The sequence below is a fragment of the Berghia stephanieae genome, chromosome 8 (genome assembly GCF_034508935.2).
Source record: "Berghia stephanieae isolate SIO BIC M18660-M18661 chromosome 8, UCSD_Bste_1.3, whole genome shotgun sequence".
NCBI classification, from domain to species: domain Eukaryota; kingdom Metazoa; phylum Mollusca; class Gastropoda; order Nudibranchia; family Aeolidiidae; genus Berghia; species Berghia stephanieae.
In genome coordinates this window covers 51,381,672-51,397,002 of record NC_088367.1, presented here as the reverse complement: position 1 = coordinate 51,397,002, position 15,331 = coordinate 51,381,672, and the positions used below count along the sequence as shown (strand labels likewise).

Below are 15,331 nucleotides of genomic sequence, written 5' to 3'. Positions count from 1 at the left end.
ATAACAAAAAAAAAAAAAACTCAACAAAATCATAAATATATTGCTTATAAATCAAATAGATGGCAGAATTCAGCATTGGATGTTTTTTGATGTTGGTTGAAGAAAGGTTTTGAGTCCCTGGCGTTCTGTGTCTGGTATTTTTTTTTTTTCGAAGCTATAAAATTCATTTTTGTTGATAACTTTGTGCAGTTCACTGCTTATAGCATCTTAGCATCATTTCAAATAGTCTAATGTTACTTTGTTGTAGTGATCACTGATGAGTTTGATGTTTACTCTGTAGCCATCCCATGCATTCATGACAACCTTCTGTCGTTTCTATAGTTTTCTTTTATCCTTAGGTAGCTACCACCTTTATAACCCTTTCTAATTTATTTTCCATGAAATAGAATCTGTTAAATCATTTCCCTTGTAAAATTTTCTGTGATTGTTAGGTGATGATGATTATTATTACAGACCAAGCCGGTATTGGGGATGCTGCTAAATTGGGAAGCCACTTTATTTTGACGATTCCTTGGTAACAGAATTTTTTCTGTATATATAAAAAAAAGTCATACCATTTTCAATTCCCAGTCACTTAATTTGGACGGCCCACCGTTTAGTAGGGATGAAATTTGACAATGGCCGTCCCTATAAGAGAGCTGTTTCGTTGTCTTCACTCATTTAAAACGATTGTTTCATAAATTGCAAATTAATCTAACGGGACGGTCAGTTGGATGTCTGGTCATAACGTCCATCAAAGAGGTGTGAGCAATTGTAGAATTTACTTGTATCCAGAACAGGTTCTTGTCTATTGTGACAGCCAATTTGGTGTCTGGTCATAACGTCCATCAAAGAGGTGTGAGCAATTGTAGAATTTACTTGTATCCAGAACAGGTTCTTGTCTATTGTGACAGCCAATTTGGTGTCTGGTCGTACCATCCATCAAAGTGGTGTGAGCAATTGTAGAATTTACTTGTATCCAGAACAGGTTTTTGTCTATTGTGACAGCCAATTTGGTGTCTGGTCGTACCGTCCATCAAAGAGGTGTGAGCAATTGTAGAATTTACTTGTATCCAGAACAGGTTCTTGTCTATTGTGACAGCCAATTTGGTGTCTGGTCGTACCATCCATCAAAGTGGTGTGAGCAATTGTAGAATTTACTTGTATCCAGAACAGGTTTTTGTCTATTGTGACAGCCAATTTGGTGTCTGGTCGTACCGTCCATCAAAGAGGTGTGAGCAATTGTAGAATTTACTTGTATCCAGAACAGGTTCTTGTCTATTGTGACAGCCAATTTGGTGTCTGGTCGTACCATCCATCAAAGTGGTGTGAGCAATTGTAGAATTTACTTGTATCCAGAACAGGTTTTTGTCTATTGTGACAGCCAATTTGGTGTCTGGTCGTACCGTCCATCAAAGAGGTGTGAGCAATTGTAGAATTTACTTGTATCCAGAACAGGTTCTTGTCTATTGTGACAGCCAATTTGGTGTGTGGTCGAACTGTTTGTCGAAGTTATCACAGAGACATGAACAACAGAATTTACTTGTATCCAGAACAGGTTCTTGTCTATTGTGACAGCCAATTTGGTGTGTGGTCGAACTGTTTGTTGTAGTTATCACAGAGACGTGAACAATAGAATTTATCTGTATTCCTTGTTATTGTCTATTGTGACAGCCAATTTGGTGTGTGGTCGAACTGTTTGTCGTAGTTATCACAGAGACGTGAACAATAGAATTTATCTGTATTCCTTGTTATTGTCTATTGTGACAGCCAATTTGGTGTGTGGTCGAACTGTTTGTTGTAGTTATCACAGAGACGTGAACAATAGAATTTGCTTGTATCCAGAACAGGTTCTTGTCTATTGTGACAGCCAATTTGGTGTGTGGTCGAACTGTTTGTCGTAGTTATCACAGAGACGTGAACAATAGAATTTATCTGTATTCCTTGTTATTGTCTATTGTGACAGCCAATTTGGTGTGTGGTCGAACTGTTTGTCGTAGTTATCACAGAGACGTGAACAATAGAATTTATCTGTATTCCTTGTTATTGTCTCTTGTGACAGCCAATTGGATGTTTGGTCGAACCGTTTGTCGTAGTTATCACAGAGACGTGAACAATAGAATTTATTTGTATCCCTTGTCAGAGTTGGTGTCATCCACTGACATCGTAATCGCCATGATGCTCTCTGACAAAGTTTGTGGATCAGATTAAATCTATAGCTTTTCAAATCTAGAGCTTTTATACAGTTCAATATCCACTAGGGTCTCTGACCAACAGCAACACATAACATGTGGAACGAGACATAACGAATATTAGGCAATATTACAATTTTTCCGACAGAGACAACGCGGTTGACGGCCAGGTACTCATTTTACACCTGAGTATGATGAGAGAATCTGAGTAAAGAGTCTTTTCCAAGGACTCAACAATGCGCCGCCGAGCGAGGCTTGAATCGAGGACCTTCTAATCCTAAAGCGAGTGTCATACCACTAGGCCACATAGTTGCAGATTAGCAGTCAAGTTGCTGCTGAAGTAACCCCAAATACACACCAGACACCAAACAAATCTCTTTGAGTGCTCTGGCTTTAAATAGGATAAAAAAAAAAGAAGAAAAAAAACAAAGAAAACATAAAACATAAAAAAAACAAAACCAGAAAATAAGTTTGATGTAATCAATCCAACTTTCATTAGAAATTGTATTGCTTATCACAAGTCTGTCACAAAAACAGGGTGGATTCTGGCAAATCTGAAAAGTTGATCAATTTAGGGCGTAATTGAGTACCCCACTTAATAGGGATGATTTTGTTGGGAACCTAGCTGTCCCAATTAACTGGCTTTGACTGTATTATTATTATTATTATGATTATAATTATTATTATTATTTTTATTATTATTATTATTATTATTATTATTATTATTATTATTATTATTATTATTATTATTATTATTATTATTATTATTATTATTATTATTGTTTTTATTATTATTATGGTTGTCATTATTGTTAATGCTATCACGATTACCATCGCTACCTCTACAACGAAATTGACACCCAGTGATATTTTTTACACAACATCTCATTGTTTAACTTATCAAACTAAAACATTATTGTGTTATTTAAATGTATTTTATGCCTCTAATTCCTCTTAGAATTAAGTTACGTCAAATATGACTTCGTTTGTAATAGTCATGATATGAATCTCAACACTAAATTTTAAAAGGAACTGTTTTTTTTTTTATTGATTTGTACTTCGCATCTACCCTTGAATGGATGGACGGCTTGAGCACAAGACAATTGGTGTGTCAAATAGACTAGCTATATATAAACATGTGTGTCAAATAGACTAGCTATATATATATATACATAATTACACATCCATCCATCCTTCCTTCTATCCATCCATTCATCCATCCTTCCATCCATCCATCAATCCATCCATTTATCTATCCATCCATCCATCCATCCATCCATCCATCCATTCATCATCCATCCATCCATCCATCCATCCATCCATCATCCATCCATCCATCCTTCCATCCATCCATCCATCCATCCATCCATGATCCATCCGTCATCCATCCATCCATTCATCATCCATCCATCCATCCATCCATCCATTCCATCCATCCATCCATCCGTCATCCATCCATTCATCATCCATCCATCCATCCTTCCATCCATCCATCCACCCATCCATCCATCCATCCATCCATCTGTCCATCCATCCATCCATCCATCCATGATCCATCCGTCATTCTTCCATCCATCCTTCCATCCATCCATCCATCCGTCATCCATCCATCCATCCATCCATCCATCCATCCATCCATCCATCCATCCATTCATCATCCATCCATCCAGTCATCCATCCATTCATCCATCCATTTATGATCCATCCGTCATCCATCCATCCATTCATCCATCCATCCGTCATCCATCCATCCATCCGTCATCTATCCATCCATCCATCCATCCAGTCATCCATCATCTATCCATCCATTCATCATCCATCCATCCATCCATCCATCCGTCATCCATCCATCCATCCGTCATCCATCCATCCATCCATCCATCCATCCATTCATCATCCATCCATCCATCCATCCATCCATCCATCCATCCGTCATCTATCCATCCATTCATCATCCGTCCATCCATCCATCCATTCATCCATCCATCCATCTATCCATCCATTCATCATCCATCCATTCATCCGTCATCTATCCATCCATTCATCATCCATCCATCCATCCAGTCATCCATTCATTCATCATCCATCCACCAGTCATCCATCCATCCATCCATCTATCCATCCATCCATTCATCCATCCATCCATCCATCCATCCACGAGGGGAATTGTCCTGGTTATTGATTATTTATAGATAGGTCAAATAGTTGTTTTATTTCGTTCATTTTATTTGTAGAAGAAGAGGTGAGATGGATTTGAGATATCCCCCATTCCTGACTGTCTAATGATCAAATCAACATGTCCATCCAGGGTCAGCGGATCAGAGGTCTCAAGTCTCCATTTTCATGATTGGCCAATCAAAACTCTGATGTCTACATACCATGCAGATCAAACCTGTGATAGTAGTAGTATAGTATAGCTACACCTCCAAATTCAGTTCATCAACCCATCTTCTAAAGTCTTCCTCCACCCTTCAAGTTTAGTAGCTGGATAGTGGAGGATGATGTGGTTGCTGGTCTCTGGGGCTGCCTGATATTTCCAGCAGGTATCACTGTTTCCAAGTTTCAATCTGCACATATTTGATGCAGTTCTTCCATGTCCAGTTAAGAGGCGATTTGAGGAAACCCAGTATTTCCTGGCGTTGTGGAATGCAGGCACTATTTTAGTTGGATCTTTTATGATGGTTCCTCCTCTTCCCCTGTTCCACATTTTTCTCCAGTTTTACACTGAAGTCTGCCATTTTTGTTAGGTGGAAAGGTCTTCTCCTGTGATGATAACGGTGGTGAAAGTCAAGACTTCAGAGGTTTGATCTGCTGACCATGGATGTTTTACATTTCTGATTTGTTTCCTTTCCTGAAAAGAAATAACAATAATCAAATGTAAGTCAAGAGGCTTCAATTGATTTGAAAAAAGACACTAAAGTCTCTCATTTATCGTGTTCTGTTGATGAAGGGAAATTCCAAAACGTCCACTTCATCTGTGTTTGCAAATTAGATTGCATATTATTCCATGGTATTATTGTTATTTGTTTCTCCTAGCTTCAAGCAGCAGCTTTTGAATTCAATGGCTTATCTGGAAGACAGGACACACTACCAGGTCCCATGCATCTGTTTGTCAAGCATTAACTCACTCAACCCTAACACCGACTATATCCGTTGTTTACCTTGGTTACTTTTACCCCTATGCCTCTTTATTAATTTTTTTTCTGAGATAAATTATAGGCGTAGTATCAAAGCTAAAGTTTTTAAGCTTAATTTTTACATGTTAATGGTAGTTGAATAAAACTATATATGTACATGCTCATTTTTAATACATTTTTTTTTTCCAATTTTGAAAAGAAGCAAAAATCTCTAGGATTGAGTGAGTTAAATGGAGGAAATCTGGCAAATTTAAACATAACATAATATGATGGACAAATATTTGCGTTTGAATACCACATAAGAACGCCTTACAATGGAGCATTCGTAAAAAAGAATCGTTATCTATTTTTGAACGTTTGCTTAAAACTTTTATCTGTTTTGATTTTAGAAGATGATATGAGAAGCAAGATATGTGTCTGGTTTGTGTTGCCTTGTGTGTTTTGTGTGTTTGTATCCGTGTGAGTGAGTGAGTATGTCTCAGCCAAAGTAATATTTATAAAGTTACCGCATAGACTCTGATATCTTGGAGTTATAGCACTATATGATAAGTTTTCAGTATTATTATTATTTATTAAGTAACAGATCCTCTCAAAGCATATTTTGTTCAGGACAAATAGAAGGTGGAAAAGTGAATTTTAAATCAAGATGATAAGATATATACAAAGTGATGATTTTTAGAGTCTGGTGTCTCGGAGTTATAGCGCTTTATAAGTTTTCAGTATTATTATTATTATTATTATTATTATTATTATTATTATTATTATTATTATTATTATTATTATTATTATTATTATTATTATTATTATTTACAACATGAGAAATTGTATTTATTGTCCATTATAATGAATAGAATTGAACTCCCAACTTTAATATTCATGGCTGTAAATTCATTTGGCAGCACCTAGGCCATTGCGACATAATACCCCTTGGAGACAGTGACTCGCATTGTCATAATTGAGTTTTTGGAGAAAAAACAGTTTTTGATAATTTTTGTTGATGTAAAAATGTTGTTTTTTCCCCCTATATATGATATGCAATCTGTGATGTTAGCTGGTATGTTAATTTATTGCTTGTTACAGTTTTAATATTTATATTGATGTTCCAGTTTTAAACCTCAAACCACCAATCGCTGTGATAGATTCCTATCTAGTTCTCATATTGACCATTATTAATGATTCATGGTTATACAGTCCAAGCCGGTATTGGGGACACTGCTTAATCGGGACAGCTGCTTTATTGGGACAATTCCTTGGGAACGGAATTTTTTTCTATATAAAAAGTGATATCCTTTCCCATTTCAGTCACTTAATTGGGACAGCCCACTGCTTAATGGGGATGAAATCTGACATAGACTGTCCCAATAAAAGAGCTTTTTTTATTGTGTTCAATCATTTAAAACGATTGTCCAACAGGACCGTCAACCGGGTGTGTGGTCGTAGCATTCATCACAGAGGTGTGAATAATATAAGGAAGCCGCTATTTTCACCGTATCTGTGTCATGCTATTTTCTTCTTACGGTGATAATAGCCTGACCGTGTGTAGGAGGCTATTTTCACCGTACGGTAATATCTTGGTGAACGATTTTCACCGTACGATGATAGTGTGGGAGACTTTTTTCACCGTCCCGTAATATTATGGTGACGATTTTCACCGTACGATGATAGTGTGGGAGACTTTTTTCACCGTCCCGTAATGTTATGGTGGACGATTTTCACCGTACGATGATAGTGTGGGAGACTTTTTTCACCGTCCCGTAATGTTATGGTGGACGATTTTCACCGTACGATGATAGTATGGGAGACTTTTTTCACCGTCCCGTAATGTTATGGTGGACAATTTTCACCGTACGATGATAGTGTGGGAGACTTTTTTCACCGTCCCGTAATGTTATGGGGGACGATTTTCACCGTACGATGATAGTGTGGGAGACTTTTTTCACCGTCCCGTAATGTTATGGTGGACGATTTTCACCGTACGATGATAGTGTGGGAGACTTTTTTCACCGTCTCGTAATATTATGGTGGACGATTTTCACCGTACGGTGATAATAATGTGGGAGACTTTGTTCATCGTACCGTAATATCTTGGTGGACGATTTTCACCGAAAGGTGATAATAATGTGGGAGACTTTTTTCACTGTCCCGTAATATTTTGGTGGACGATTGTCACCGTACGGTGATAATAGTGTGGGAGACTTTTTTCACAGTACGAGTAATATCTATGTGGACGATTTTCACCGTACGGTGATAATAGTGTGTAGTGGTAGTGGTAGACTTTTCACCGTCCCGTAATATTTTGGTGGACGATTTTTAGCGTACGGTGATAATAGTGTGGGAGACTTTTATCACCGTATGGTAATATTTTGGTGGACGATTTTCACCGTACGGTGATAATGGTGTGGAAAGCTATATTCAGTGTACGGTGATACTAGTGCGAGAGAGTACATAATATTCATTATAATGGTATGGAAAGCTATATTCATCGTACGGTGATAATAGTGTGGGAAACGATTTTTATCTTACGGTGAAAATAGCCTGACACACTATTCACCGTATGGTGATAATGGTGTGGAAGGATATATTCAGTGTACGGTGATAATAGTGTGGGAGACTATATTCACTATAGCGGTGTGGCAGGCTATATTCACTGTACGGTGTTAATAGTGTGGGAGACTTTTTTCACCGTACGAGTAATATCCATGTGGACGATTTTCACCGTACGGTGATAATGGTGTGGAAGGCTATATTCAGGCAGTGTACGGTGATAATAGTGCGGGAGAATACATATATTCATGATAATGGTGTGGAAAGCTATATTCATCGTACGGTGATAAAAGTGTGGGAGACGATTTTCATCTTGCGGTGAAAATAGCCTGACACACTATTTTCACCGTACGGTAATTCTATATTATTCACGGTACGGTGATAATAGTGGGGCCGACTATTTTCACCGTATGGTAATATCTTGGTGATAATAGTAATAGTGTGGGAGACTATTTTCACCGTATGGTAATATCGTGGTGATAATAGTGTGGGAGACTACAGTGCACTCTGGATACGTCCACGTTGCCTAAGTCGATTTTTACCCAAGTCGATTTGTTTTCTTGGTCCTTCCCCCTTCTTCCTATATAACATTAGTAAAAAAAAAACAAACTCCTTATAAGTCGATGTTCTTATCACTCATGACCACAATAAAATTACGAATAAACAAGTATTTCCATTGGTTAAAAAAGCTACCAGTAAGAAATTTCAGTGGTTAAGAATATCTGCGAACGATTGGCGCACATCGATGTGATGTAGGTGCTTTGCCTGACGTCCGTGTTCAATGTACATAAGCAGTATCTCCATCTCAAGTTTTACATTGTTCAAGCTCAAGATTTATTTTTTTGTTCTAATCCCAGGCCATTCTACCTAATGGCCCTATTAATTAGTATCAATTTTATCAAGAATTAAAGTCAAGTCTACAACTACGATGGCAAACCTTTCGCGGAAAGGAAGATTCAGCTGATCAATCCATTTGAAAAGTTTGGCATGCGACAGATAATCATCGCATAGGAAATTGGCATACCAGCCATTTCTGTCTCGACGATTTACAAGCAGCATGACCTTGACCTAGAGGCTCCTACCCGTCCGCTTTTCGCGGAATAATATTGGTATACATTCCGCATTCAAGCCAAAAATTCCGCTTTTCACCTTTCCAATCGACGAAAATTGAAAAAAAAAATCTCTAGTAAAAAAAAAAGGTGAGCTTTGGCTTATTTCGTCAGCATCTCCTATCAATCAACACAGCAATATTATAACCTTTCCTGGCAACTCGGGAATAGCGAGAACTCGGAAATAGCGAGCAATCAAGAGTGGACCCGTCGAACTCGCTATTTCCGAGTTCTACTGTACCTCTAACTACCCCTAATAGGAAAAAACAAAACATAACAAAAACAACTCTAGGACTGCTTTGCACTGCATTTCAATACCTCACAAATCAAAATGGCGGCCGATTATCAAAACAATGGTCAAATTAGGAAATTTTTAACTTGATGACAAATTAAATAAATAAACGTCTGACAAAAGGTCCAAAGTGAAAAATACAAATTGAAAGAAATGCTATAACAAGGAGCTTTCGGGAGACCTCCCTTGTTCTCGGCAAACTTTTTCTTTTTCTTTTAACTGGTCTGCACGCAGGAAGAAATGATGTCGGGTCGAACTCTAATGGTCTGGATGCAGAGGCACATACGTCACAGTTAGTATCCTGGCTTCTGATTGGCTAATACATACGGTGAAAATAGTCTGTCAGGCTATAATCCCCGTACGGTGGAAATAGTCAGTCCGATAATATAATTCAATTAGAAATTCTATTTTCACCGTACGGTGGAAATAGTCAGTCCGATAATATAATTCACCTGTAACACCTAGTGTGCTATGGCAATGTGTGATGGCTTGTTTGGTCAAGGCTGTCACCACCAAATGGTTAGTTTTCAATGAGCAGTCAGTACATTCTTAATCCGTTGCTTAGTTATGCAACCATTATGAGTGGCATGTCATTCATTGTTTATTGCAGTTAGATTTGCCTCTCATTGTTAGAGGTAGATTCAGTTTTCGTTTGTTTTTTTTTTTCATTAAGACGTGAAATGCCACTCTCTGATAAACTTCGTTGTAATAACTGACATGCATAGTGATTACAACGGATAAATGCAGAGTGGACTTTGGTCAATCTGAAAATTTCACACTTTCATTGCCACCACTTAATTGGGACACTGCTGAATTGGGATGCTGCTTAATAGGGATGCTGCTTAATTGGGACAATTTGTTGGGAACCGAGCCATCCCCATAAACCGGCTTGGACTGTATTTTTATTCCAATCCCTAAATTCCTGTCAGAAATTGATGAGTTTTATGGACAAATCAGTTTTTCTCTCATATTAAAAGGTTTTGACAAAGTGATTAGGTTGTCATTTTCAATTCCAAATTAGACTTCCTTCATTTAAAGATAATTCGATTTTTTTTCAAATGGGCTAAAACCAAAATAAACGCTGATATTCTGAGATATTATGCGCTCAACACAGCGTCTTCTTATTTTCAGGTCTGATAACCCAAATTGTTATGGGCTTATTGTTGTTATGGAAATACTAACCAACTAAAATGTTATTCATTACCACAATGCTAAATTAATAATTGTGTTACAGAGTTTCATTGTCTGACCTGCTGGCTGGGGTCATCTGACCTTCCATGGGAGGCAGGAGGTCACTTGCTGTGTCTTCGATCCTATTTTATCTGTCGTTGTCTTCGAATGAGATTATTTAGTTTTATCCTGGCCCTGACCAGAGTCCCTGCCTGAGAAGGAAACAGTCAAATGTATAAGTTAAAGTTTTGGGAGATGATACTTTTTTTCCATCTCTCTTTTATGTATTCCGTTATCTTCTGTTTTGAATATATTATGATTTGTAAACATTTGAGTGTGTTCCTCCTAGTAGGATCCTATGCTTGTGTCTGGATGAGACTTTTAGGTGATCTAAAACTCTTTGGGTTTACAACTGTTCCCTATTTCAACCCTTCCCCTTTGTCTAATTTTTCTCTATTGCTTTTAATTGTAAATCTAGTTTTTGATATTCCCATTTTCCCCCTTTTCACTGCAGATGTAATACCTACGTATGTGACAAGTGCTGTAAAACCGTTAAAAAAACAAATATGTGGCAAGTGCTGTAAAACCCTTAAAAATACGAATATATGGCAAGCGCTGTAGAACTGCTTAAAAACACGAATATGTGGCAAGCGCTGTAAAATCCTTAAAAACACGAATAAGTGATAAGTGCTGTGAAACCCTTAAAAACACGAATATGTGGCAAGCGCTGTAAAATCCTTAAAAACACGAATATATGGCAAGCGCTGTAAAACTGCTTAAAAACACGAATATATGGCAAGCGCTGTAAAATCCTTAAAAACACGAATAAGTGATAAGCGCTGTGAAACCCTTAAAAACACGAATATGTGGCAAGCGCTGTAAAATCCTTAAAACACAAATATGTGGCAAGCGCTGTAAAACCCTCAAAACACGAATATGTGGCAAGTGCTGTGAAACCCTTAAAAACACGAATATGTGGCAAGCGCTGTAAAATCCTTAAAAACACAAATATGTGGCAAGCGCTGTAAAACCGTTAAAAACACAAATATGTGGCAAGCGCTGTAAAACCCTTAAAAACACAAATATGTCACAAGCGCTGTAAAACCCTTAAAGAACAACTGTGTGGCTAGTGTTCTGTAAAATCTTTAAAAACACAAATGTGTGGCAAGCATTGTAAAACCCTTTAACAAATATTGTGATTAGTGTACTGTAAAACCTTTGAAACAAATGTGTGGCAAACACTGTAAAACCCATATATACACAAATGTGTGGCAAGGGCTGTAAAACTCTTAAAAACAGATGTGAGGCAAGTACTGTCTTCTTCTTCTTCTTCTTCTTCTTCTTCTTCTTCTTCTTCTTCTTCTTCTTCTTCTTCTTCTTCTTCTTCTTCTTCTTCTTCTTCTTCTTCTTCTTATCTCGCATTTTGCAGGGTTGCCATAATGAATGCCACATCTCCATGCATCTCGGTTCATAGCATCATCTTCTTCCAGGCCCAGTTCTTTCATTTCGTCCGTTACCCTATCCAATCATTAGGTCTTTGGGCGTCCTTTTTTTCTCCTTCATGCTAATTGTGTATTCAATACTTTCTTTCTCACATTCTCCCTCTCATTTCTTAACATGTCGGAGCCATTTCAATCTATCATCTCTTATTAATACATTCTTCATTTCAGTCAACCTTCGAATTCATTCATTTCTAATTCTCGCTTTATCTTTTCTTGTCCAGCCAAGTGACCATCTCAACGTCCTCATTTCTGCCACCTTAACTACTTTCTTTGTCGTAGCTGCTGTCTCTAATCTATGCAGCATTGCTGGTCTTACAACTCTTCGGCTTTTCGAAAATTCGTTTGTCACACATAACTCCAGTTACCTTCCTTCAATTATTCCAGCCTGCCTGGATCCTCCTCTTAACCTCCATCTCATTGCCTCCATCTCATTGTACAGTTGTTCCTAAGTATTTGAACTAGATTGTCTCTGGCACTGGCACATCCTCTTTTCCCATCTTTATTGCTGGTCCTGCTGTCTATTGTCCGATGTATAAATACTCTGTCTTCATCTGCTTACCCTTGCTGCCCTCCTTTTTATAATACCCGTCTCCAGCCCTCCAGCTCCTTTTCCGTCTCAACTTTTGTATCATTCAAAATTACTGCGTTATCCGTCTACACCATGTTCCATGGTTCCTCATGCTAATGTGTTCTGTGAGAACGTCCATTACTTAGATATATTTCTCGGTTACCCCATTTGTTTTTAGACAGTACCACATTTCTTTTCTTGGTACCCTATCATATGCTTTCATCTTGATGCCCGTGAGTCATCATCTTGATGCCCCTGACTCATCATCCCGATGCCCCGGACTCATCATCTCGATGCCCCTGACTCATCATCTCTCGATGTCCCTGACTCATCATCTCGATGCCCCTGACTCATCATCTCGATGCCCGTAAGTCATCATCTCGATGCCCGTGACTCATCATCTCGATGCCCCTGACTCATCATCTCGATGCCCGTAAGTCATCATCTCGATGCCCGTGACTCATCATCTCGATGCCCCTGACTCATCATCTCGATGCCCGTGACTCATCATCTCGATGCCCCTGACTCATCATCTCGATGCCCTGACTCATCATCTCGATGCCCCTGACTCATCATCTCGATGCCCCTGACTCATCTCGATGCCCCTGACTCATCATCTCTCGATGCCTCTGACTCATCATCTCGATGCCCCTGACTCATCATCTCGATGCCCCTGACTCATCATCTCGATGCCCCTGTATTGTTTGGTCAGGAACGACATCCTGGCAGTCAAACTTCAGCAACAAGCAACAACTAATGAATGAATGGTGAGTAGCTACTGTAATACCTTTAAAAACACGCGTGGCAAGTACCTACTGTAAAACCCTTATAAACACAAATGTATGGCAAGCGCTGTGAACCCTTAATTTGTGTGGCTATGTGGTCTAGTGGTATGACACTTGCTTTCGGATCGGAAGGTCCTGGGTTCAAGCCTTGCTTGGCGCATAGTTTAGTCCTTGGAGAAGGCTCTTTACTCACATTCTCTCATCGTACTCATGTGTAAAATGAGTACCTGGCCGTCAACAGTGTTGTTGTCTCTGTCCGAAAAAAAATGTAACAGGCATCATGTACCGTCCTACATGTTAAATGTTGCTGTTGGCAAGGGACCCCTTGTAAAGCGCGTTGAGCACGTTTAGTGGAAATTGCGTTATATATTTTTAAAAAAAGCTCTAATTGTACGAATGTGTCTCAAGTGCTGTAAAACCCTTTAAAAGACAAGTGTATATAGTAAGCGCTGTAAAACCCTTTAAAAGACAAGTGTATAGTAAGCGCTGTAAAACCCTTTAAAAGACAAGTGTATAGTAAGCGCTGTAAAACCCTTAAAACAAGTGTTTGGCACATGCTGTAAAACCATGATTGTGTGTAGCTGCGACATTGACGACACTGATCATACAGGACGAGGCATGACAGCTGTTTGGCAACATTCCATTTTCCCCCGACAGAAAAAAAAAGCTCTTTGTTTCCTGGTATACTTTCATTTTTTTTTCTAGATAATTTTACTTCAAACATTGTTGAAATAAAATGACGCCAACTAACAACTGGACACAATCGGGTTTTATTTTCACATTGAAGAGTGCGTTATAGGGATATTATTCCACCGCGCTGTTTACCAATGTATGACAAGGGAGGTAACAGCTTATCTTCAACACAGCAGTACAATAAAAAGTGTAAAGTGTCTGTATAGCAACGAATCTTTTTCACATTTTGGCCACGATTAATTATTCACTTCAAATTTAAATAGCTTAAGATGACGCCCAAATTATGTTCAATCATGAAAATTATAGGAGCTATTTATTCTAAATCAGTTTCAGGTACATAATTTTTACCAAGTTGAACCATTTTAATGAAGCGATCGTAGTCAACGTTTTGTGGATGAAATGAAAAATACAATCGTACTTTGGCTTTTTGCGGCAGGCTGTCTGGTACTTGAAGCGTTTGTTTATTTCCTGCATCTATTGTACACAATAGGGAATCTACGAGGGCTCTTTCATAATTAACCGAAAAATGCCTGTAAAATCCGCGTTTTTTATGCTATCAACAAAATTCTTGCACGTGTTCATACCTTGACTCGTCCTTCATTTCTCTACGTAACAGCCAAGTCTGTCGACACACTTCTGCCAACGCCGCACCATGGAATAGATACCCTCTCGGAAGAAATTTCCGTCAAGGTTTTGTAGCCATTTCCGCACATGGTCAACAAGCTCTTCATCGACATCAAAGCGCTTTCCTGCCAGCTCACGTTTCAGTGGTCCAAAGAGGTGATAATCAGATGGTGCGAGGTCTGGACTGTGTGGTGGGTGTGGCAAAATCTCCCATCCATATTTCTCTAGCCAACCTTGCGTCACTCGTGCTGTGTGGGGTGTAGCGTTGTCGTGTTGCAAAATGACCCCGTTGGTCAACTGCCCTGGGCGCTTTCTGCGAATGGCCTCCCTAAGCTTGTCAAGAGTTTGGCAGTACCTTGCAGCATTGATTGTTTCTCCAGGTTGTAAGGTTTCGAACAGAATAACACCACGACTGTCCCAGAAAACAGTTCCCATTATTTTCTTTGCTGACCGCATGACTTTGAATTTCTTCGCGACAGGTGAGGATGGATGTTTCCATGTCATCGAATCTTGCTTTGTTTCTGGGGTGCAATGGTGCAACCAAGTCTCATCACCGGTGACTATGCTGTCAAGAAAAGTCACATCGTACCCTAGAAAGTCTCCGCCGGCGTTGGCAGTATGCCCGTGAACCCTGCGTGAGCTCTTGCTTCTTCTCAAAAGTTCCCTGCAGATGTCCAATCTTTGTTCTTTATGATTGCCTGTCAATTGCTTAGGAACCCATCTTGCGCTGACTTTT

General features: G+C 38.9%; 2 protein-coding genes and 1 long non-coding RNA gene across 6 annotated transcripts in view; 2 read left to right on the top strand and 1 right to left on the bottom strand.

Moving 5' to 3' along the window:
* Positions 1-2,629, top strand: part of LOC144977884 (F-box only protein 47-like) — a 24,226-nt gene extending 21,597 nt beyond the window's left edge. Inside the window, exon 10 of the mRNA XM_078923292.1 lies at positions 1-2,629. This exon is cut by the window's left edge and continues 237 nt beyond it. The gene's annotated coding sequence lies outside the window, so the exon portion shown is untranslated.
* Positions 2,630-3,798: 1,169 nt separating this feature from the next.
* LOC144978844 (uncharacterized) lies at positions 3,799-9,572 on the bottom strand. Of its 2 annotated transcripts, none has more exons than XR_013646610.1 (2): positions 9,280-9,572; positions 3,799-5,022 (listed from the first exon to the last, which is right to left on the bottom strand). It is a non-coding gene; the product is annotated as an uncharacterized LOC144978844 (long non-coding RNA). The 2 variants fall into 2 exon arrangements; XR_013646609.1 differs by lacking the exon at positions 9,280-9,572 and adding an exon at positions 8,790-9,183.
* Positions 9,573-13,079: 3,507 nt separating this feature from the next.
* The window catches only part of LOC144978842 (snaclec agkisacutacin subunit A-like), a 41,240-nt gene continuing 38,988 nt past the window's right edge, over positions 13,080-15,331 (top strand). Inside the window, exon 1 of one of the 3 annotated variants that reach the window (XM_078925403.1) lies at positions 13,080-13,260. In XM_078925403.1, the coding sequence (XP_078781529.1) occupies positions 13,139-13,260 (122 nt within the window). In that variant the 5' untranslated portion in view covers positions 13,080-13,138. The remainder of the gene's footprint in view (positions 13,261-15,331) is intronic. The other 2 variants (XM_078925401.1, XM_078925400.1) reach the window with 2 other exon arrangements.